The following is a 26,057-nucleotide window of genomic DNA, read 5'->3' on the forward strand; positions in this document are numbered from 1 at the left end:
ATGTGCTCTATCAGACTGAGAAAGTTCCCTATTCCTAATTTTTTAACTTTTTTTTTTAATCATAAAAAGTACTGTATTTTTTCAAATGCTGTTTCTGTGGCTATTGAGATGGTTATGTGGTTTGGGGCTTTTATTTTATTAAAATGGTATATTGATTGATTTCGGTATGTTGAACTAACCGTGCATTCCTAGGATAAATCCCACTTGCTCATGGTTTATAATCCTTTTCTACATACTCCTGGATTTAGTTTGCTAGTTGTTGAGCACTTTGGCATCTATGTTTGCTAGGGATATTGATCTATACTTTTCCTATGCCTTTGTCTGGTTTTGGTATGAAAGTAATACTGGCCTTACAGAATGAGTTTGGAAATGTTCTTTTTCCTTTTTTTTTTTTTTTTTGAAAAGTTTATAAAGGATTAATATTAATATGTTAAATGTTTTTTTTTTTTTTAACATTTATTTATTTTTGAGACAGAGAGACAGAGCATGAACAGGGGAGGGTCAGAGAGAGAGGGAGACACAGAATCCGAAACAGGCTCCAGGCTCTGAGCTGTCAGCACAGAGACCGATGCAGGGCTCGAACTCACAGACTGTGAGATCATGACCTGGGCCGAAGTCGGACGCTTAACCAACTGAGCCACCCAGGCGCCCCAATATGTTAAATGTTTAGTGGACTTTATCAGTTAAGCTATGTAGGATTGGGCTTTTTTTTTTCCTATGGGAAACTTAATTTATTAACTTCTTTACTTGCTATAGGTCCATTTAGATTGTCTATTTCTTCCTGAGTTGGCTTTGGTAATTTATGCCACTCTAGGAATTTGTGCATTTTATCTAAATTATCTATTTTATGGGCATACAGTTGTTCATAGCGTTCCCCATGGTCCTTTTTAATTTCTGTAAGATCATTAGTGATGTCCCCTCTTGCATTCCTGATTTTAGTAATTTGAATCTTCTCTCTCTTTCTCTCCCCTCCCCTCTCTTTTTGTGGTCATTCTAACTAAAGATTAGGCAATTTCATTGATCTCTTCAAAAGGACCAACTTTGGCTTCATTGATTTTTCTCTATGTTGTTTTTCTATTCTCTCCTTTGTTTATTTCTGCTCTGGTCTTCATCTCCTTCCTTCTACTTGCTTTGGGTTTGGTTTGTTCTCCTTTTTCTAGTTTCTTGAACTGGAAGTTTAGATTATTTGAGATCTTTCTCCTTTTTAGATATAGCCATATACAACTACATATTTTACTCTAAACACTCATTTGTCTGCATCTCTTCTGTTTTTGATATATAATGTATCATTTTCATTCGATTCATTTGATCCATTGGTTATTTTAAGAGTGTGTTGTTTAACTTCCACGTATTTGTGAATTTCCAAAATTTCTTTCTGTTATTGCTTTCTATTTTCACTTCAGTGTTTTTGGAGAGCATATTCTGTATAATATCAATCCTTTTAAATTTACTGAGGTTTGTTTTATGGCCTGTGATATGGTCTTTTCTGGAGAATGTTTCATGTTCACTTAAGGAAAATGTGTATTCCACAATTATTGAGTGTTCTATGGATGTCTCTTTAGTCGTTTTACAGTGTTGGTCAAGTCTTCTATTCCCTTGATGATCTTCCTCTTAGTTGTTTTAGCCATATTGGAAATGGATTATTTAGATCTCCCACTAATATTATTCAATTGTGTATATATACCTTCAATTTGATCAGTTTATGGTTTGTATATTTTGGGGCTCTGTTGTTAGGTGTATATATGTTATTGAATAGACTAACATTATTATCATTATAAAGTATCCACTCTTGTGTCTAGCAACAATTTCTGTCTTAAAGTCTATTTCATATGATTAGCAGAGCCATTCAACTCTCCTTTGGTTACTGTTTGCATTATACCTTTTCCCATCTGTTTATTTTCAACCTATTTGTGTCTTTTAATTTAAAGTGTGCACCTGGTAGATAACATATAGTTGCATCATGCCTCCCCATTGTGCCAATCTCTGCCTTTTAATAGGAATGTTTAATGCATTTACCTTTAATGTAATTACAGATAAGGTAGGATTTATATCTGCCATTTAACTTTATTTTCTATATGTCATATGGTTTTGATCCTGTATTCCTCTATTATTGCCTTCTTTTGTGTTTAATAGATATCTTCTAGGGCATTATTTTAATTCCCTTGTCATTTCTTTTACTGTATTTTTGGGGGAGCAATTTTCTCAGTTGTTGTCTTGAGAGTTATAATTAGCAACCTAACTTACAACAATGTAGCTCAAATTAATATTAACTTGAAAATTTCAATAGTATCTAGAAATTTTCCCACAATATATTCCTTTTCCCCTCCTTCCTTTGTGCTATTACTATGTGCCATATATCTATGTGTGTGTGTACATATATACATATACACACAAATTATCTTTATCTATGATAAGCCCATCAACCATTTTATATTTTTTGCTTATGAAGTTATATTTTAAATCAGATAGAAAAGACTTACAAACAAAAGTACATTTTTACTGTCTTTTGTAGTTATCTATATTTATCTTTACCAGTGCTCTGCATTCTTTGTGTGGATTCAAGTTACCATCTAGTCTCTTTTCCTTTCAGTTGGAAGGACTAACTTCATGATTTTTGAGGGTCAAGTTTACTAGTGATGAATTCTCTCAGTTCTTCTGTATCTGAGAATCCCTCAGTTATAAAGGGTAGTTTTGCCAGATACAGAATTCTTGGTTGAGTATCTTTTTCTCTCAGCATCTTGAATATGTCATCCAACTAACTTCTGGGCTCTTTGATTTCTAATGAGAAGTCAGCTATTCATCTTACTGAGGATCTCTGTACTTGATAAATCACTTGCTCTTGATGCGTTCAAGATTCTTTCTTTGTCATTTGACAGTTTGACTATGCTGTGTGTAGGCATGGATCTCTTTCTGTTTATCCTACTTAGAGTTTGTTGAAATTCTTAGATATGTAATGTTTTTCATCAAATTTGGGTCTGGCCATTCTTCAAATATTCTTTTTACCTCTTTCTCTCTTCTCTTGTTGGGACTCCCACTATACATATGTCAGCTATGCTTGGTGGTATGCTATAGGTCTCTGAGACTATGTTCAGTTTTCTTAATATTTTTATCTCTCTGTTCCTCAGGCTAGATAATCTTAATTGGCTTATCTTCAAGTTTTGCTAATTCTTTCCTCTGTCAGCTCAAATCTGCTATTGAACCTGCTCATGAATTTTTCATTTCAGTTATTATACTTTTCAACTCTGGAATTTATATATTCTTTTATAATTTCTATCTCTTTTTATTGATATACTTTATTTTGTGAGACTTCATTACCATACTTTAATTTTTTAGATATAATTGGTTGTAGTTCTTTGAATGTATTTATAAGAGCTGATTAAAATCTTCACAGAATAAGTCCAACAACTGGGCCCCCTCAGGGACAGTTTCTATTGACTACTTTTTTCTTCTCCTGTGTATAAACCTACTTTCCTATTTCTTCAGATGTCCCATGCCCTTAAAAAAAAAAACAAAAAGCTAGACATTTTAGATAATATAATGATTGATGTGACAATTCTGAAAATCAGAACCCCCTGCCCCAAGTCCCTAAGATGTATTGTTGTTGCTACTTTTTGTCATCATTGTAGTTGTTGCTGTTTTTTTAGTGACCTTCCTGGACTAATCCTATAAAGTCTGTTACGCTTGTAACCACTGATGTCTCAGTTAGTTTAGTGGTTAGCTAATGAGTAGTCAGAGATTCCCTTAAATGTTTTGAACAAAGAAGCCTTCCAACATTTGCTAAGGAGTTCTCATGTGTTTTGGGACATGCCCTCAACACTCAACCAATTTAAACTTCTACCTTACCTTTTATTTACTGCTTACCTAACTGTGAGAGATTAGGGCCCTCTCAGGTCTTTCCTGGGCATGCGTACCGTCCTGAATATGTGCTCGGCCTTTTAATTTCCTAGGAATATGTCAGAGCTTTTCAAAGTCCCTTATGGATATCTTCTCCTCATATCTTCCTTTTAAGTTTTTGGCCAGGTTCTTATTTGCCCAACTGCTATTGCTCCGTCAGGAGCTGATATATTAACAATTGCCACTGATTATTTTTGACAAAGGCCCTGGGGACAGGGTATTTCTTGCAGAGCAAGTTCTGAGCTCCAATCTAGCTTTTCTAGGGAACTGCAAGACAGGTCAAATAGGGACAATGCTCTGGGAATGGAACATTTGGAGAAGCTCCAACAAGGCCTGTCCCATCCAGGGGTTGCAATGCTGATGGTTTTTACAAGTACCATGTTTGCAAGACTGTTGGTTTTCAAGGTTCCTGTAGACCTGGAGAGAGGGAGATGTGAGCAGTTCAAGTTACAATGCCACAAACCCTGCTTAATGAGATTCAGCAGTTTTTCTTGAATAAACACTTCTCAGATTGTTGGAAGACTTTGGCTAATTTCAAGAGTTTTGAAAAAGTTGATTTTGGCCATCTTTGCCAACGTTTTCATTGCTTTTATGGAGGGGTGGATTTACCCCCACCGAATCTTGAAGGCTTAGCATGAGGAAAGAACTCATATTGCTATAAGACTTCTGATAAATTCTTTAGTCTATACCTGGCCTTAGGCACACAAAGTTACTTGCGACTATAAATTAAAGGCTCTATAAAAGTTACAGTTTTTTTATTTTCATTTAAATCTGGAAAATTCTGGGTCATCCTATGGACTATTTCCTTACCCACAAGCTTAAAAGTTCTATCTTTTTTCTAACTTTTACCTGCATCTAGCACGGCTGAAGGATAGCAAAACTAATTAAAGAAGGAAAAAAAAAATCTGCTTTTAGAAAGAATAAGAAGTGTATGAGAGTGGGAGTTGGAAAAGGGTTGTCCTCTATTAACCTAGTTGTAACTAAGGCCTATTTCTTTGATAATGTCAGCACAAAAAAGAGTACAAGATCCAGAGACAGAGAGGTCTGCATAACCCACTCTCAGTTTCTTTTCTTGCTCAGCAGTATGAACTTGGACACAGTATGAACTGTGTGCCTCAGTTGTTTCATTTATAAAATAATTTCATAGGTTTTTTTAAAGAAAAAAATTGTTTTAATGTTTTATTTATTTTTGAAACAGAGAGAGACAGAGCATGAGCAGGGGAGGGGCAGAGAGAGAGGGAGACACAGAATCCGAAGCAGGCTCCAGGCTCCAAGCTGTCAGCACAGAGCCTGACGTGGGGCTCGAACTCACAAACGGCGAGATCATGACCTGAGCCGAAGTCGGACGCTTAACTGACTGAGCCACCCAGGCACCCTCAAATTTTATAAGTTTTTCTTAAGCTTAAATATATGTCAAAGTGCCTAGAGCATGTAATAAACAATTAAAAATCAGTTCCCTTTCTCTCAGTGACATGGAAACATTAAGAATATGCAGGGAATAATAAGATCAAAATATAAAGGTTAAAAATTCTAAACACAGAATTACCTAAGGGCTTAATGATTAGCTTTTTAAGAAGAGACTAAGTTAGGACCAGGATATCCTTTTCTAAAAGCCAAAACACAATATTCATTTTAGGTGCGAAAATGAAGATAATCCAATATATAGTAAAGTACCCAGCAGTTTTTGGCACATGGAATGTGCTCAATAAATGTTACATGAATGTGTTGTTTGACTTTAGAAAAAGCTCAGTAAGAAACAGTAAAACAAGTTTTGATACCCAACAAGTTGAACTTCATTTATCTAGAAAATTGACTCATATGAAACACCTAAAGCTACACTGAATAAAATAAGATTCAAATTGCATTTTTTAAAGGGTAAGCTTCCCACCCTTCTTTTTCTGACTGTTTTCTCTTACGTAAGAGATGACTTAAGCCATGCTGGCCAAAAGTGTTTTCAGAAAAATAAAAAAATTCAGACATAGGTACTTGGTATTTTGGGCCATTTTGGACTCAGTGATATCTCAAACTTGCTAATTGCCAATTGTCTCAAGCCCTGCTAGCTTTTGTCTAACCAATTCCACGGCAGTTTTCTTATGGCCTTTGTGTTTTCTATAAAGACCCAACTTTATGTCCCACTGGTCACCATTAACTCTAGCAGCAAATTCTCCATCTGTTTACCATCCCGATCTAAACACCTCAACAGAAAGGAAAGTCTCATTGCTACCTTCCTGACATTCGAACTTTAAAGAAAACATACCAGTGATCAAGAGACAACTGTGTCCGATGAATGTAAAACAGCAAATAATAGCTAATACGTATTGGGCATCTACCACACCAGGCAACGTCCTTGATACAAGTTACATGATGTCATCCTTATACTATTTCTATGAGGTAGGTGCTATTTTGATTCCCACTCTTTTGGGTGAAAAACTTGCCCAAAGTTAAGAAACCTGTTCAAGGTCACAGAGCTATGTAGCTGGACAGAGAGCCAAGATTTAAGAGACACTTGAGAGAAACTCTTAATCTCAAATCCCATCCGCATTAACTCAGAAAACACAAACGGCAGCTCTGAGGCGCAGGGACTATCTTGCACGCCTGTTCTCTTACAATGAAGACGTCGCAGACCCATTTGTCTTCTCTTGTTGTGTCCTGTTCGGCTTTGAGGACCAGAGGGTCGTCTAATCAGCTGCCCCCACTCCAATCCAGCCGGCTTCCCACACTGCCAGGGGTGCCGCAGAAGGAAGAGAGGGGCGGGGGTGCTGGGGAAAGCGAGAGAGACAAAAAGGGCTGGATCAAAAAATATACGAACAAACGAGAGAAATCTGTCGTGGGAAACAAGAAACATCAGGTGATAAAAACAGATAAAGAAGTTTGACCAAAGGTAAGAAAAGGAAACTGCTCTTCCCATTGGAGAATATAACATCCTCTACACAGTTACATACACCCCCAAGTTTTCACAGAAAACTTGCCTGTACACAGCATGTATCACTGCACAGACTTAACCATTATGTAATATTGAAACGTTAGTCAGGAAGTCTTGTAGAAGCCAAAACGCAACATTATTTTTCATCTTCAGACTACATGGTATGGGCTGTGCCGTTGATACGAAGTTACTTATCAACCAGTTTTTAAACTTGGCAGCTCTTTCTTATCCCTCTCTTGGTTAAGACAAGTTTCTTCGTATCATTTAAAGTTCAAAGACATGAGGCAGCAGAAAGAGCCACCTTTTTGCCAAGTGTTCTTACGACTTGGAAGCAACGGACATTTGTCCGTGACCCTGTCTGATTTTTGGCACACAGCAGATAAGCTCTGAGAAACACACACCCGCTGTTACATGGGGAAGAAAGGACAGACATCAAAGCACCATTTATTTTTAGATACTATATCAAGGCTATTCAGTTTCCTTAAGAAGATCTAATAGGAAAAAAAAAAAAAAAAAGATGAGAGCATCACTCTCATGCTCATGCAATACCTTGTCCTAAATAGGTTCTGGTTCATTTTCTTGCAGTCATCAGCCATTAGAACATATTCACCCCCCTTGGTTCCTTTTGGTTTGATCGCCAGGGACAGCTCCTTGGGAACACTTGGCTAGGACACTTGCAATGCACGCAAGAAAAATCAGCATAATTTTTAAGTTACTTGCCACTTCCAGGAATGTTAATTTAAGCAATAGCTATATGTCTTCCCTTCCCAAGATGTTAACCACTGCCATCAAAGAGATCTGGGTCACTTTCCTGGCTTTGGGGCACTCTGTTTCCTTCAATGCCACAGGAGGCAAACCAAGAAAGCTAGACAGAGGCACGCACCAGAAAGATAATTCTCAAGTAATGGGTTCCTCTAAGAATGTCTTAATTTTAAAGCTTTGAAGAAAAAAGAAAAAACCAAAAACTGGCCTTCACCAAGGCCACAGAAGATAGACTTTCCATTTTCTCAAGGCTGCCCCTATCAATAGCCATGTTTCTAGGACGGACCTGTGCGCTGAAGAAGAAACTGATGAAGAACTTCAGGGTGGCGGGCAATTCAGAGTCACGAAGACCAACGACACGTACAGAGGGAGCTAAGCTTTTGAAATATCTGCGAAGCAGGAATATTCTAGAGAGGCAGAAAGGACAGATCCGACTGGGATGTCTGCTGATAACCAGGGCTGGCACCAGGACAGGCGGTGTGCCTGGTCCCTGGTCATCAAACTGACGACAGAGGGAACCCCAGCCCTTTCTGATCCTCCCGCCTCTCCCATCCTGGTGGGATGCCACCACTCGGCCAGCAGAGTGGCCTCTGGCCTACAGCAGGGGTCCTAGACACCCAGGGAGGGCCTGGAGTGTCTGCCACTTAATTCCTGTGGGGTGTAGGGACAGATTGTCTGACTTCTCCAAGTCTTGTAAAATGGTGATGATAAAGCTTGCCTTGACTAATTCCCAAGGCCATCGTGAGGGTCAAATACAACAGCAGACATCAAAGTGTACTCAAAGGTATAAGAGCTAGAAGACACAGGACCTAGAAGTTGGGCTTCCTAGAAATTACACAAACCTTGGGTAAACGAAGAAGAGCGCAAGTTACAGCCCAAATCTACTTCTTCATACGATAAACCTCTACCCCACCTATACGCCATCTAGCCAAAGAGACCCCCAAGAACTGGGAAACTGAGAATGCTCGGCTGAGACCACCCCGTTACACGCAGTGCAGGCTTCTGGCCAGAGCTCAGGCACACCGGGGGGTGAGGGCAGCAGCTAGCTCTTGCGCTGCCCAGCCTCGCCATTCCTTCTTCTGGAAAAGTGCTCCCTACCCTTCAGAACCCCTCTGTCCTCCCCGTCTCCCACCTGGTGCTGTAGTGGAGGCTGCCCCTCCAAGGCTACAGCTAACAGGGGGTGAGGCTGGGGTTGCATGTGATCACAGTGGGGCCAGTCAAAAGGCTGTAAGAGAAGAAGAGAAAAGGGGCAGCTTCTCCCAGTAGACACTGGGGGATTTGAGGCGTGGGTGCAGCGTGCAGCCTATTATCTACTAAGTGGAGGAAGTTGGTTTGAGCAGAGGAAGTAAACTCTCAGGGGGACATAAGCCCTGGACCTCTAAGTGCTGCAACACCCTAGTTCCAATGCTTGTATACTCTCCACCCCGCCTCTACCCCCAACACACAGCCGGCCCTTCCCAGGGATCAATGAACTGGCTAGGGAACCCCTAAGGAAGTATAAGCCAGGTTTTGCAACACAATTAGGATGAAGGTCTCAACATTAAATGCATAGTAATTTCCATACCAAGCTAGATTCATGGTCTACTCAAACTGGCATCCTATTTATGGTAAGCACACCAAGGGATGTTTGCAGGAGGCCATGGTTGTCCTAAAAACCTCAACCTCAAATGGCTTTCAAAGAATCCCAGCTTGCCACTGTGGCCATTACAGTTCTGTGAATTTATGTTCACTTCTCCTGCATCTATTTGTATTTTCAGTCTTTACCCACTCTTAAAGATAATCCATTCAAAATATGCAGTCTATGCTGTGAAGTAATACTTTTTTTTTTTTAATTGTTTTTTGAGAGAGAGAGGGAGAGAGAATGAGCAGGGGAGGGGCAGAGAGAGAGAGAGGGAGGGAGAGAATTCCAAGCAGGCTCCACATTGACAGCACGGAGCCTGATGCAGGGACAAACTATGAGATCATGACCTGAGGCCAAATCAAGAGTCAGAGGCTTAACTGAGCCACCCAGGTGCCCTGAAGCAAAACTTATTTGGTATATTTGTTACAATACAAATAAATTCAGGGGCACCTGGGTGGCTCAGTCGGTTAAGTGTCCAACTTCAGCTCCGGTCATTATCTCGCAGTTTGTGAGTTGGAGCCCCGCACCGGGCTCTGTGCTGACAGCTTGGAGCCTGGAGCCTGCTTCTGATTCTGTGTCTCCCTCTCTCTCTCTCTGCTCCCCCACCGCTCATGCTCTGTCTGTCTGTCTGTCTCTCTCTCTCTCAAAAATAAATATTAAAAATTTTTTCTTAAAAAAGAAATAAATTCATAGTATAAGTAGAAAGAATAAACAGTGAAATAAAGCTAAAAATAGAAAAATGAGAAAAAAAATGAAAAACACTGAGTTCACACTAGGATACATACAATATAAAAAGACTGGAAAGAAATATTTCCAAAATTGTTATTTCTCAGTGGCAAGATGATAGATAAATTATTTCCTTCTTTATATTTTTCTGCGTCGCTAAAGTTTCCATACTGGGAACTGGGTAAAGTTTCCATACAGCACTGGGTCTGTATTACTGTTCTAATAATATTCTACTATTAAAATATACAGTATAGTATAGCATAGTATAGCGCAGTATAGTCTAACCTATACTATTCTATACTGATAAAGCACAGCCTCACCAAATGTCTTAGACTCTTGCAGAGAAATTAGCTCCGCCTAGAGACCTCGGCCAGCTTGGATCCTCGGCGTTTCAGAGGCAGATGATAAAACAGGCATGAGACCATGCAGATCTGACCACTCCAGCAGGCAGCCCATTCCACTTTAGCAACAGTCATACCTGGAAAGGCAAGGTATACCTAGAAAGGCAGATATTTAAAAGGCACAGATAAAGGACCTCTGAACAAAAAGGCTGGGAGTCCTCAGTGGCACGCCTCTGCTTTCAGAGGCACTGGGCAGGGGAGGGCTCTGGAGCCTCAGGCCAAGGTGCCCAGCACTGAGGAGCCGGTGGTGGTGATGCAGGCAGAACGCACGTGGATTCTCTCCAGCTGCTGGCATGTACTGGGGGTTCAATACGTCTTTACATAACAAGGATAGTGGACAGAATAATCACAAGATGCGTAGGTGGCCGAGAAGGTACCACGAGCTCGCACACTCACAGGGGAGAGGCTCGGAGGGAAGGCTGCCTGGAGGAGCCAGGGGCTGAGGTTAAGAGACAGGCAGGCATTTGCCAGGCAGAGAACGTGAAGATGAGCAGGCAGGAGAGTCCAGGCAGACCCAAAGTCACGGGCATTCAAAGAGAGATATGTTGTATAACCCCAATAACCCTGAGTATTTTAGCGAGTAGTATGAGTGCAGAGTGAAATAAAGGCAGAAATAGAAAAATGAGAAAAATTGAAGAATACTGGAATTCATTTGTGGTCTATACAAATGGCTTAGCTTTGTGGAAACTAACTTTGAACCAGGCCTTGAAGAAAGGGGTAGGATTTGGATAGAAGTGTGAAAGGAGGACAAAGGGCAGTGTAGCAAAGACTGCAGGAAAAAATGGCACGTGAGACATGCATCCTTCAGTGAATGTTTACCGAATGCCCACTCTGTCCCAGGTCTGGGACTAAGATCTTGGGGTGCAAAGGGGAGCTTAGGAGAAAGAGCTGTTCTCCCCACTGTAGAGATGAGGAAATTGAGGCTTTACAAAGAAGATGCAATTTGTCCAAGGACATAGAGCCAACAAATAGCATAAATCTAGTTTTAGGTATGTTTTATTACAACACTTTAGAAAATACTGATAAGTTGTTTGTGTCTTAACATCATGGTAAAAGCTTAGAGGATATGGGAAAAACCCATGTGCCCCCCTTTTCTGCTATTCAAATAAAAAATTATGTTTTCTTTAGGTAAATACACAGTAGTGGAAGTACTAGATCATATGGCATTTCTTTTTTATTTTTTTAATGTTTATTTATTTTTTGAGAGAGACAGAGTGCAGTGGGGGAGGGGAAGAGAGAAAGGGAGACCCAGAATCCAAAGCAGGCTCCAGGCTCTGAGCTGTCAGCACAGAGCTCAATGCAGGGCTCAAACACAGGCATCATGACGTGAGCCAAAGTTGGAGGCTAAGCCGACTGGGCCACCCAGGTGCCCCTCATATGGCAATTCTACTTTTAATTTTTTGAGGGACCTCCATACTGTTCTCCACAGTGGCTGTACCGGTTTGCATTCCCACCAACACTGCATGAGGGTTCCTTTTTCCACACATCCTCACCAATACTTATTTCTTGTCTTTTTGATTTTAGTCATTCTGACAGTTGTGAGGTGACATCTCATTGTGGTTTTGATTTGCATTTCCCTGATGATGAGCGATGGTGAGCATCTTTTCATGTGTCTATTGGCCATCTGGATGTCTTCTTTGGGAAAATGCCTATTCAGGTCTCCTGCCCATTTTTTAATCAAATTATTTGTTTTCCTGATGTCGTGTTGTAGAAGTTCTCTCTATATTTTGGATATTAACCCCTTATTGAACATATTATTTGCAAATATATTTTTCCATTCAGTGAGTTGCCTTTTCATTCAGTTGACGGTTTCCTTCACTGTGCAGAAGCTCTTTATTTTGATGTAGTCAAAACTTTTTTTAAAAGCTTTTTATTTTACATGCTTTTGTTTCCCTTGCCTTAGGTGACCTATCTAGAAAAAGGTTGCTATGACCATCCCTATATTTATTATAGCATTATTTGCGGCAGCCAAGATATGGAATCAACCCAAGTGTCCATCAATAGATGAATGGATAAAGAAGATGTGATTATGTGTGTGTGTGTGTGTGTGTGTGTGTAAAATGTATGTGTATACGTACATACACAATGGAATATTACGTGGCCATAAAAACGATGAAATCTTGCTATTTGCAACAACATGGATGGACCTAGAGGGTATTATACTAAGTGAAATAGACAAAGAAAGACAAATACCGTATGATCTCACTTCCATGTGGAATATAAACAAAACAAAGCAAAGCAAACAGCAGAAAAGACCCATAAATACAGAGAACAAACTGACGGTTGCCAGAGGAGAAGAGGTGGGGTGAAGGGGAGTGGGAGACCCAGGTTTCAGTTACAGAATGAGCAAGTCATGGGAATAAAAGGTAGGGTATGGGGAGGACAGCCAATGTGACACAGCAGCTACACTCGTGGTGGGCACAGCACACATAACGCACAGAGTGGCTGGAAGACTATGTTGCACACCTAAAACTAACGTAACATTAGGTGACAACCGTACTCAAGTAAAAATTGTGAACATTTCTTACTTTCCTTTTATGAAAACTCTTTTCTGCCCTGGAGGATAAATGTGTGAGAGTTAAAAGTTCTTATAAATATCCCAAATCTTTCGGGACAATTACTAGCGGGACAGTATCAGGCTCAGCTTGACTGCACAACTGACAACCGACTAAGTCCACCCGCTTCAGAGTGTGCTCAGATAGGGCAGATCCAGTGGCCGTCTGAGAAAAGGTCGGTGGAACCGCCACCAAAAAAAGCCTCGTAAACACAAAACCAGCCTCAGGATTTGTGTGGAAAACGTTAAACATGCTCCATGCTGGGGAGCTCAGAGACTGCCGTGCTGCGACGGCCTGTGGAAGACTATTCAGTAAAAGACAAATCTCCCAAGAAGCGGAGCTTAGTTATTCAGAGATTGTCTAAAACCAGTGCTGGAATTGTGCCCCCATCTCCTACCAAGTACAGTACAGGTTCCCGCCCTGTGAATAAGCTCTTCTGAAAGTAAGGAAGCTTTCAGCCCACACGCTAGATTTCCAAACACAAACATGCATACGTGTAAACAGTGTTGACAAAAAACCAAAAACTCTGCTTACAGTTTTCTTCTGACATTAACCATGTGCCTTTAGGTAAAGGAGGAAAAAAGTTTTATTTATTTATGTGTCTTAGGGTCACTGAAAAAAAAGTCACTTGGGTCTATAGCAATTCTTCCTTTACCACATACTTCACACTATTATTATTATTTTTTTTCAAATAAGAGGTGTTTCTTGTGGGCTTATTAAAAAGTTACAAGACTCGAATCAGAAATAACATTAATATAAATTGTCTCTACCATTAATTACAAAAACTACTTTTGCCTTTTAAAGTTGATTTTTTTTAATCCTTTAATTAGAACATGGTTCTAAAGCCTGCATTCTCACAATGCTTTCAAATCTATTTCTGTATTCTATCTGGAGAGACAAAGAGGATCGTATTGTTTGTGATCATCATGCTGCCTCTCATAAAAGGCTCATTAATGTATTTGGAATGTCTAAGGTAGGCAGGCCGGCCGGCCTGTGATTCTTACCTCCCCCCCAAAAGCAACCCATCCTCTACCGTGCAAAAGCTGGCATTATTCATGCTGTGGGGAAAGAAATTACAAATACAATTCTTCTTAAAATGCGTTTGAACGTGTGTTTTCTGGAGATAAAGGTGAATAATTTTATTTCAAAACTTGTCTACAACTGAAAATGTGATGTGGCATCTACCTTGATCTGGGGGCTTTTTAATCAGGGGGCTGAATGAGGGATGCTTTCAGCCTAAGCTAACCCAAATCAATTTAGTGGTCCTGAGATCATTTCTGTCCTTCCTTTCTTCCCTCACACAACATTAGGGTTTTCCAATGTTTTGACATCTCCTTGGAGATGGTCCAGCCACAGGGTGCAGCCACACAAACAATCCACACAGACTTCTATACTTGGTGAATCGGTTCCCAGCCCACCTTTCACGTTAGGGTCCATCCCAACCTAGTAGAGCTGACAAGTGTACAAAACTTAGACTAGAGAAAAATATTAAGAATATGACTTAAACATTTATTTTTAGGGCAGCAAAGACAGAAACTTATACCAAATTCTAAAAGATAGAGATGTTAATGGTCTCTTACAGGAACTAAAACTGTGAATAGGCTAGAACCTACAGGCCTTTTTGGAGAAACACTGAAGACCATCCCAAACTACAAGAAATGCTTGTCTTGTTTGCATGGGAGGCAGTTCTGTCCCTGGCAGCCTATGAAAGTCAAGGCCCTAAGCCTTACTACCTCACAAGTATCCTTTCCAAGTTTCAGTTTTTGTTTCTCAGGGAATTTTGACTTCTCCAGAGGAATTAAAAAGCAAGAGGCCTAAATAGTCCTTTTTAATATATCCTTCAACGTATAACACAATGTTATTGTAGACAACTTGATAAACAACATGAACTAAATGGCAAGAAAAAAGTGTCATCCCAAGGACCAGTGGCTTTGCATTTGCCTCATGGGTAAATCTCTAAAGTTCTATTCATCTGTTGGCTAATGAGCTTGTGTTCCAGTGACAGAGTAAGTTCCTCCGATCCCAGAAATTTCCTAAAACTGAGTACAAACGGCTTCCACCAAATATTCTTGAAAAATCTTCTATAATCTTTGTTTTCTTAATTAAGGGCCCAATTTCACTGGCGCTAAGGTGCTCACTCCAAGGAGGATATAGTCTCCTCGTCTCAAATGCATAGCTTACCGTAGCTGATTCCTCATCTGCTAGAAAAAACCCACAAATATGTATCTGTGAAGATGGGCCTCATACCCTGGACTTACACGCACACCCCTGAGGATACAAATTCCGGCCCACGAAAAGAGAGCTAAACCTGGGGCTGGCCATTCCTACTCCTCCCTACCCACTCCCAAGGGCTGTCTCAGTGCAGGGGTTCGAAGTGGTGTCCACAGACCGACAGCATCAGCATCACCTGGGAACTTGTTTGAAATGCACATTCTCAGGCCTCTCCCGAGAGCCACCGAATCAAAAACCCTGGGGGTGGGGCCCAGTTCCCCAGGTGACCTACGCCCTCAAGTTTGAGTGGCATTGTTGCACTGCAGGAAATGTGAAACCACCAATGTTTGTACGCTCAAAGCCTGCAGGTGGCACTAAAGGCCGGCCGGACAGGCAGGAACAGGAAGCTCAAGTAGTGGTAAAGAACAAGCCAGCCAGACAACGCAGCTCCTGAGCAGCTGGCTCAGCCCTCTCCAATGAGTTCATAGGCCACAGGACATCTCAGCTTTGAACGGGAAGCAGACTGAACTTCTCACAGTCCAGCAGTAAACACATTAAACCTAAAATTTTCAGGGATATGGAAATTGCATATATTTCCTGAGCCTGGGTGGCTCAGTCGGTTGAGCATCCGACTTCGGTGCAGGTCATGATCTCACGGTCTGTGGGTTAGAGCCCCGCGTCGGGCTCTGTGCTGACAGCTCAGAGCCTGGAGTCTGCTTTGGATTCTGTGTTTACCTCTCTCTCTCTGTGCTCCTCCCTGCTCATACTTTGTCTCTGTCTCTCAAAAATAGGTAAAACATTAATTTTTTTTTTAATTTTCAGGGATGCAATAGTTAATGAAGGTTTTTGTGGGTTTTTTAAAATGTTTATTTATTTTTGAGACAGAGAGAGACAGAGCATGAATGGGGGAGGGTCAGAGAGAGAGGGGACACAGAATCTGAAGCAGGCTCCAGGCTCCGAGCTGTCAGCACAGAGCCCGACGCGGGGCTCGAACTCACAGACCGTGAGATCATGACCTGAGCCGAAGTCGGAAGCTCAACTGACTAAGCCACCCAGGCGCCCCAGGTTTTTGTGTTTAATACGATGAGGATATATGCATTTTCAAGAATGAAAATGTCAATACCAATTAAACAGAACAAAATAAGAAACTCAAATTATCAGCAGCTGTTGTGTGTATCCAAATAATAATAATGCACTTGATTGTGAAAGAATTGGAGTTCCTACCCTTAAAATCTCACTGAATTGATGTGACAAAAACAAGAAGATTTTTCTAATGTAAAACATGTATATGAGTAGGCCTTTGCTAGATTCTATCAAAACCCTGAAATTTGCTTTAATGGTTTTAGTATATATACATCTCCGGGCACCTGGGTGGGCTCAGTTGTTTAAGTGTCGGACTCTTGATTTTGGCTCAGGTCCCGATCTCAGGGTCGCAAGATGGAGCCCCATGTTGAGCTTGGGATTCTCTCTCTCTCCCTCTCTCTCTGCCTTTCTCCCTGTCTCTCTCTCTCTCTCTCTCTCTCTCAAATACAAAATTTTTAAAAAACTGACTATACAAATCTCTGGTGAAGATATGAAGCAATGGGAACTCCTGGGTACACACGCCAGGGAAATGAGTGCCTCTTTCTACCAAAAGCCTCATAAAAGAATGTTCTTAGAAGTGTAATTCATGGGGTGCCTGGGTGGCTCAGTCAGTTAAGCATCTGGCTCTCGGGTTTCGGCTCAGGTCATGATCTCAAGGTTGGTGAGTTTGAGCCCCGCATTGGGCTCTGTGCCGACAGTGCAGAGCCTGCTTGGAATTCTCTCTCTCTCCCTCTCTGTCTGCCCCTCTCCCTCTCTCCTGCTTGCTCCCAAAATAAATAAACTTAAAAAAAAAAGTGCAATTCACAATAGTTACCAAGTGGAAACAATCCAAATGTCCACCCACGGCAGAGGAAATAAACAGTATGGATATTCATACAATAAAATACACACAACAATGAAAACACAAATCGACCAATAAACCAAACCACTGCTACACATAATATGGATGAATCTCAAGAAATACTGCTGAGTGAAAGAAGCCAGACCTATAGGAGTACACACTTACCCAAACAGGCAAAACAAATCTCTAGTGACAAAGGTCAGCACTGACCCGTGGCTATCCAGCAGCAAGCATGAGCTTGCTGAAAAAGTTCTACATCTTGACTTGGGGGATGATTACAGGGGTGTACACGTACTGGAGCCCATCGCGTGCGGTATCTATTTCTCCAATCCTCTGCAGACCCCGGATGGCCCCTCACCACCTAGGCAGAAGCTGACAAAGGGCCTGGCTCCATCACTTCATTAACTACCCACCTGACTTTCTTTGAAGACTTGTCCTAACCCCTACCATCATCTGGGCCTTGTTAGAAAGGTGCACAGCGTCTGAGGCCTTTCCGGGCTCACTGGATCCTATCCAGTAGGAACCCAGAGCTGGGCCAGCTGCCGAGTGGGGAGAGAGAGGGGGACAGCAAACTGCCCCCCGAAACAGACACTTCCGGGCCCCACAGCGTGCCGCGAGACCCTGAGCCCGCGTCATTACCCACAGGCCTGGGCCGCTCCTTGCAGCCCACCGCAGCGGGAGAAATAACGCTCGGCCCGTTTCTGCGCTTTCGGCGTTGGGTTGCAAACCCCGCAGTCAGCTGTAAGGAGTGACCAAGAGCGGGTGCGACGCGTCGGGGAGAGAATCTGGTCCCACACCGGGGGCCGGGGACGCGCAGCGCCCGTGCCCGCGGCGCCCGGGCTCCGCGTGGGAGTGGGACCCGCTGGGGTGCGCGCGCAGGGCCGCAAGCGCTGAGAGCAGACGTGGGGCGCGCCCCGCCGCCCCAGGTGAAGTCCGGCCGCGCGCCGCCGCCGCCGCCGGACCGCGCGGGCGGAGGGCCGGGCGAGGCGCGCCGCCGCTCGGGGCGGGCGTATTTACCTGGAAGCAGGAACACGTGCTGCCGGGCGCGAGCCCGATCCCCGCCGTCCATGCCGTCCCTGCCGCCCGCCTTCTTCGCGGGGCGCGAGCAGGCCTCACCCGCGGAGCGCGGGACCTGCCCGGAGCCGGCGGAAGATGGCGGGGAAAGGGTGTATCCCCGCTAGCGCGACGCGCGGAGGGGCCGGCGGAGCCCGGGAGGCGGCCAGCGGGACGAATTAACTTTCGTTTCCGCAGCCAGCCGGCCGCGCCTGTGAACGTTTTTAAATTTAGCGCCAGGCCGAGGCGACCCGAGTGGTGGCGCGTCGCCCGCCGGCAGGGGAAGGGTCGCGGCCTCTCCCCTCCGCTGCGCGGCCAGTGGTAGGTCCTCACCGAGGGCGCGGAGTGACGCGGCACGCGGGCGGGGGAGCCTCGGCCCTTGAAGTGGTGGCGCGGCCGGCGGCGGAAGGAGTCCCAGGTGGGAGAGCGAGCGAGGCCGGCCCCCGCCCTTGGGAGCGGGGGGGGGGGCCCGGGACGGATGAGGCCGCCGCACCCGGAGGGTTGGGGAGCGCGAACACAAGCGTGGAGGAAAAAGCCTGCAGCAGATCCGTGTTAAGGACAACTGCCATCAGATTCTAATCCTGATGTCATTCTTGTTAGTATATCTCGTTTGTCGGTTGCATTCTGCGTTGGAATTGAGGTCACAGTATTTTGTGCTTTGTGGATTCATAATGCATTGTAAGTAGTCTTCGAATTGGGCTTAGCTCTCACCACTAAAAAGAGGTGCTCAAAATACGAATTTGTTATTTGGGGAGAATCTTTGTAATGAGTTAAAAATGTAAGACATTTTAAAAGGGTAATATTTAAGGGGCACCCGGGTGGCTCAGTCCTTAAGCGTGGGACTCAGTTTCCGCTCGGGTCATGATCTTAGGGTTCGTAAGTTCGCCCTGCATGCACTGGCAGTGTGGAGCCTGGTTGGGATTCTCTCTCCCTCTCTCTGCACAACCCCCCCCCCCATACTCTCTCTCTAAACAAATAAAGTAAAAAAAAGTTGTTTTTTTTTTTTTTTAATCAAAGCGATGTTTAAAAGTTAAGTTCATGAAATTTGGTGATTTAAACTTTGAAAGATAAAATTTTAATTGAAAAAGTGGTACCTGGTACAGGGTTTCTTAAAAGAAAATAATAAATACTTCTCTTATACTTTAAAGAAAAATCTGTCTGCCTCCTACCCCAGATCCCCAATCTCCATCCCCATGGGCAACTACTGTTAACAGTTTCTTGTCTGTTCTTCCAAAAATTTTCCATGCACGTACAAGTCCGTGTCTTTTTGCACGAATGGAAGAATAATATTTTACATAGCTTAATGCACTTCACTTTTCTTGAAGATAGTTAACTTTGGCAGAACTCCATCTATCTCAGCCTTCTGAAAGGAGTTTTAATTTCAGTCCAATTTCCCATGGGGAGTGGTGGTGGCAAATGCAGCTGAAATTGACTGGAGGACACACCCTTCTGCCTCAGGAGGGACATCCAGATGCCAACGCTGGGACAGGCGGCAGATTAGTATTGCTCTGATCTCTTCCCTCCCCCAAGATTATACTAGGGGAAAAGCGTGTGTAAGGCTAAATTCCCAGGCACACCATAATCGCTGTTAACAGCTACAAGAGAAACGTTACCCACAGTTCCCTTGCTCTGACATACAGAATTGTTTTCATTCTCTGATCCTTTCCAGCCATTGGCTGTATGAATATGTATTTATCAGGAGGTAGTTTGCACAGAGTAAAGACAATTTTGTCTGCATTTCTCCCTTAGCATTGTATAAACATGTTTCCCATGGCATCCAGAGTATTGTTAAAGGAGGCATTATTTCATACTGCTAATGTACCAAGGTTACTTAGCCATTCCCTAGTGGGCAATATTTAGGTTATTTCAAACTGTTATAAATAATGCTACAGTGCATACTATACATGGACTTTGCGGCGGTTCAAAGCAATGGACTAGATGTTCATATGATGAACTACATGTACACACAGCAACATGGATGCTTCATATCAAGAGAAAAAAAAAGATGCAGGACTAATAGAATACCAAGTAGATAAATCAAAAACCCACATAAGGGGCACCTGGGCAGCTCAGTGGGTTAAGCATTCGGCTTCGGCTCAGGTCATGATCTCCCCGTTGGTGAGTTTGAGCCCCGCGTGGGGCTCTGTGCTGACAGCTTGGAGCCTAGAGCCTGCTTCAGATTCTGTGTCTCCAGTCTCTCTCCCTGCCCCTCCCCCGCTCATGCTTTCTGGCTCTCTGGCTCTGTCAAAAATAAACATCAAAAAATAAAACCCACTTAAAACATTGTATCTTTTAAAAGGATACATGCAGTTTTAAGACCATGGATGGAACGCATAAGGAATGGCATCTTCAAAATGGAGGGTAATGGGATAAGGGACAAGAAAAGAATGAGGGGGCAAGAAAAGTCAAATAAGAGAGGAGCCAGGGCACACATGGGCGACTGTCACTATGTTTTATGAATGAGAGTATAATTTACTTTCTGGCATTTCGGTCCAGGGATAAAAACATTTTTTAAAAATCTGTTCCAACAAACATTTCTAAACGATTTCCTTTATCCACTTAAAATGTTTAATTTGAGTACCTTCTTAGAAGGGGTACCAGTGGTGATATAGGAAACTGACTCCAGAGTCCTATTGTCCTCAGGATAAATAAAGTCCAAGATACTAAGCTTTGAACAGAGGGACCTTGAGATCTTGTCCTCACTTGCCCCTCCAACCACACTTCCCACTGCCTCCCTCCCTGTCCACAGTCTAGCCACAAGGAACTGCCCTTGTCACATCGAGCACTTGACACTGTGTTCCCACTGCAGGGACCCCCCGCTCTCCACTAGCCGCATTCCTTCACTTTCTCTCTCACTCTCCACCACCACTTGGCCAACTTTTACTCACCCGCCAGGTCTTATTTAGGCAATTCCTTCTCTACAGCACTCGTCTTGCTGCCCCCCAACACCCTCCCCAAGAATGAGTGAGATGCCTCCAGTCTTCCCAGGTACATCACTAGGTAGGGGAGCCCAAGCCTCCACCAGTTCCTTGAGGAAGGATAGCATCTAGTTATTCACCACTTAATCCTCAAAAAATAACAATGGCTTTCTTTTAGTACTAACTGTGACAGCACCGCACTAAACATTTAACTCAGATGATCTCTTTCCATCCTCCTGCAGCCTTAAGGGGAAGTATTAGTGGGATCCCCACATTGTACAGAGGAAGAATGTAAATTTAGAGAGATAACTAATTGCTCAGCATGCCCAACCAGCAAGTGACCGAGCAGGAATACCAACCGCTAGATGGCTCTTCACCCTTCCTCCCTCCTGCCCTGGTGTCCAATGTCTAGGACGAAGCTTATGGGCACACCATGTGCTTAGCATATATCTTTTGAATAAATATGTATGTAGATAAATAGGCAGTTATGGTAACAGTGTGGCTTCTGGTATTTCTAAGTTTTACAAACAAGAACACATGGATTTTCCAATATACCAAAAAATATTCCAGAAATTAATTTTTATACTAGTCATGCTAACATGCAAAAAGTCAAGCAGGTCATTCTCCAAAGAATAAGAAAGAAACAGCAAGTAGAGAATGCAATAGAGAATCACAGAAGCTCTTCTAAATGCCAAAAGCAAGAGATGTTCATTTTCTAGTTTAAAAAAAAAAAAAAAAAAAGGAACTGGGAGGAAGACGTTCAGAATCAAATGACCTGTAGCAATGCTTAGTGGTGACCAGAGCACAAAATCCTTGAGCTAAGGTGCAGAGAAACAATTTCTTTCTCTTAGAGATTATTAAAAACTTACGAGAATGCTTCTTTCAAAACAAAATGCGAATGAAAATTCACATCTATCATCACTTTTACCATAAGAAAAGATTGTTGCCTTGTTTTTGTCTTGTTGCCAAGTGTTCATCTAGTGACAACAGAGAAGACAACACTGAGCATAAGCTGGGGAGGAGAAAAGGATCAGCTCTCAAAAGAGCCAATTGTTTACAAAGGGGACCAATGAGTAGTAGTGAACCATCCTTTCTGGGGAGAATGTTTCCTTTATGTTCACTCTCTTATCCAACCCAACCTAAAATTGGATTATACTTGTTGCAGACAGGCAGTGTGGCACGTGTAAACTAGTGAGATCTGCCAGTTCTAGAAGAAAAATGACTGAAGCTATTAGGAAAGGAAGAAGAACCACCCTTGACATTGAGAAGCTGGCCCGGGGCTCACAGCTGGACCGTGTGACTCTGCCAGGAGACAAAAACAATTTCCCAGAATACCAGCCTCACACAAGCCTGCCCTGAAACCAGAAGAAAATGAGACAAAGCCAGACCACTTCATGGTTTTGGCCCAAGCACAGACAAAAACAGGTCACTGTGCCACCCACAAAATGCCACACACCTCCCCTCTCTTAGACCAAATGAGTGACTGCTACTTCTTTACCATGTACAGCTTTATCCTCATTCCAGTTTTCCCTTCCTGTAGATGAGATTCAATTAAGACCCTCAATCACAGAATTGCCCCACTTTCCAACAGCACCCAATCTGGAGGCCATGTCTGCTTCCTTAGGTTCTCCCCCGGGTCACACAACTGAAGCTTCCTTCTAACACTATCTTACTAAGACCCATGATTTCCCATGGCGTGTATTCACCCTCCCTGCAACAAGTGACAAGTTGAACTTGTTCAACTACAGGTGTGTTTCTAGTAGTCTTTGGCTGAAGCTTATTGGCACTATGCTTACACATTCCAGTCTGGGTGTGCATATAGAGTTATAAACATCATATATATTTACATAAAATCAAGGTAGCAAGAAATCTCAGGCAACTCAGACTCCAAAATATACTTTTGTGCCTGAACTATCTGTAAAGATAGGCTACCGTGATCACATGAATCAGATAATTAGATAATTACATAGTTTGCTGCATGACAGACGAAGCAATTATCATACACTTCAGAAAATTTTGATAACTTGATGTCTTCATTACTCATTTAATTTACTCTCATATAATACTAATATTTCAACAGTACAATGCTTTTGAGATGTGTGTTTTTAAGCCATGAATTACCTAGCAAGTCAATAAATTGAGAAATGTTTCAAATATCGGCTACTTTTCATTTAAATATTTATGTTCAAAAGCAGGATACAAACTTGTACAGAAAGTATGGTCACAACTAAGAAGAATAACAGAAATAAAAGACTGGTGGCTAAAATCTAACCACAGTTGTTCTTTCATTCTTTCTTTCTTTGGTGTATTTTCTAAATTGTGCGATTAATATTTTAATTGGATAATATTTTTAAAAATTTTTATTTTGTTTTTAGAGAGAGGGGTGGGGAGACGGGCAGTGGGAGAGAGAGAGAATCCCGAGCAGGCTTTACACTAGTGTAGAGCCCAACATGGAGCTGGGTCTCAGAGCCAAGAGATCATGACCTGAGCTGATAGCAAGAGTTGGGCGCTCAACCTACTGAGCCACACAGGCAGCAAATAACATAGATACAAACAATTATAAGAGAATACCATGAAAAATTATATGCCAACAAACTGGGCAATCTGGAAGAAATGGACAAATTCTTAGAAACTTACACACTACCAAAACTGAAACAGGAAGAGATAGGAAATTTGAACAGATCCATAACCAGCAAAGAAATTGAATCAGGTATCAAAAATCTACAAACAAACAGGACTCTTCGGCCAGATGGCTTCCCAGGGGAGTTCTTCCAGACATTTAAAGAAGAATTAATACCTGTTCTTCTCAAACTGTTACAAAAAGTAGAATGCAAAGAAAGTTTTCAAACTCATTCCATGAAGCCAGCATGACCGTGATTCCAAAACCAGACAAAGACCCCACGAAAAAGGAGAACTACAGGCCAATATCCCTGATGAAGCTGCAGGAAAAAATTCTCAACAAGATACTAGCAAATCCGATTCAACAGTACATTAAAAGAATTATTCACCATGATCAAGTGGGATTTATTCCTGGGCTGCAGGGCTGGTTCAATATTCACGAATCAATCAATGTGATACACCACATTATAAAAGGAAGGATAAGAACCATCTGATCCTCTCAATAGATGCAGAAAAAGCACTTGACAAAATACAGCATCCTTTCTTGATAAAAACACTCAAGAAAGTAGGGATAGAAGGAACATATTGCAACATCACGAAGGCCATGTCCTCAACGGGGAAAAACTGAGAGCTTTCCCCCTCTGATCAGGAACATGACAAAGATGTCCACTCTCACCACTATTATTCAACATAGTACTGGAAGTCCTAGTCTCAGCAATCAAACAACCAAAAGAAATAGAAGGCATACAAATCAGCAAAGAAGAAGTCTAACTTTCACTCTTCACAGATGACGTGATGCTGTCCATGGAAAACTGGAAGACTCCCATCAAAAAACTGCTAGAACTGATTGATATGTGAATTCAGTGAAGTTGCAGGATGTAAAATCAATGTACAGATATTGGTTGCATCTGCTTCTTTAATACACCAGTACTGAAGTAGCAGAAAGAGAAATCAAGGAATTGATCCCATTTACAATTGCGCCAAAAGCCATAAGATACCTAGGAGTAAACCTAACCAAAGAGGTAAAAGATCTGTATGCTGAAAACTATAGAAAGCTTATGAAAAAAACTGAAGAAGACACAAAGAAAATGGAGAAACATCCCATGTTTATGGAGTGGAAGAACAAATATGGTTAAAATGTCTATACTATCCAAAGCCATCTACACATTCAATGCAATCCCTATCAATATAACACCAGCATTCTTCACAAAGCTAAAACAAACAATTCTAAAATTTGAATGGAACCAGAAAAGACCCAAAGTAATGTTGAAAAAAAAAGCCAAAGCTGGAGGCATCACAATTCCAGACATCAATCTGTATTACAAAGCTGTAATCATGAAGACAGTATGATCCTGGCACAAAAACAGTCACATAGATCAATGGAACAGAATAGAGAGCCCAGAAATGGACCCACAAATGTGTGGCCAGCTTAATCTTTGACAAAGCAAGAAAGTTTATCCAATGGGAAAAGTCTCTTCAGCAAATGGTGCTGAAGAAAGAAACTGGGCCACTGTCTTATACCATACATAAAAATAAATTCAAAATGGATGAAAGACCTAAATGTGAGATAGGAAACCATCGAAATCCTAGAGGAGAAAAGAGGCAGCAACCTCTTTGGCCTCGGCTGCAGCAACTTATTACTAGAAATATCTCCAGAGGCAAGGGGAAAAAAAGCAAAAAAGAACTATTGGGACCTCATCAAGATAAAAAGCTTCTGCACAGCAAAGGAAACAATCAACATAACTAAAAGCAACCGATGGAATGGGAGAAGATATTTGCAAATGATGTATCACATAAAGGATTAGCATCCAAAATCTATAAAGAATTTATCAAACTCAACATCCCCCCAAAAGTAAATAAGCCAGTGAAGAAATGGGCAGAAGACATGAATTGACACTTTTCCAAAGAAGACATCCAGATGGCTAACAGACGCATGAAAAGCTGCTCAACATCACTCATCATCAGGAAAATACAAGTCAAAACCACAATGAGATACAACCCCACACCTGTCAAAATGGCTAAAATTAATAACTCAGGAAACAACAGATGTTGGTGAGAATGAGGAGAAAGGGGAACACTTTTGAAATGTTGGTGGGAATGAAAACTGATGCAGCCACTCTGGAATGTGATTCCAGAACCTCCAGTATGGAGGTTCCCCCCCAAATTTAAAATAGATCTACACTATGACCCAGCAATTGCACTACTAGGTATTTATCCAAAGGATACAAAAATGCGGGTCTGAAGGGACACATGCACCCCAATGTTTGTAGCAGTGCTACCAACAATAGCCAAAATATGGAAAGAGCCAAATGTCCATTGACTGATGAATGGATAAAGAAGTGGTACACACACACACACACACACACACACACACACACACGCAGGAATAGTACTTGGCGATGAAAAAGAATGAAATCTTGCCATTTGCAACAACGTGGATGGAACTAGAG

General features: G+C 42.2%; 1 protein-coding gene across 4 annotated transcripts in view; it reads right to left on the minus strand.

The window, feature by feature from the left end:
- RNASEH2B (ribonuclease H2 subunit B) overlaps positions 1–18,168 on the minus strand; it is a 66,805-nt gene extending 48,637 nt beyond the window's left edge. Inside the window, exon 1 of one of the 4 annotated variants that reach the window (XM_053214971.1) lies at positions 17,431–17,935. In XM_053214971.1, the coding sequence (XP_053070946.1) occupies positions 17,431–17,653 (223 nt within the window). In that variant the 5' untranslated portion in view covers positions 17,654–17,935. Of the gene's footprint in view, positions 1–17,430; positions 17,936–18,034 lie in introns of those variants that run through there. The other 3 variants (XM_027064781.2, XM_027064780.2, XM_027064779.2) reach the window with 3 other exon arrangements.
- Between the last annotated feature and the right edge of the window lie 7,889 nt (positions 18,169–26,057).

The sequence above is a fragment of the Acinonyx jubatus genome, chromosome A1, assembly GCF_027475565.1.
Source record: "Acinonyx jubatus isolate Ajub_Pintada_27869175 chromosome A1, VMU_Ajub_asm_v1.0, whole genome shotgun sequence".
NCBI lineage: Eukaryota > Metazoa > Chordata > Mammalia > Carnivora > Felidae > Acinonyx > Acinonyx jubatus.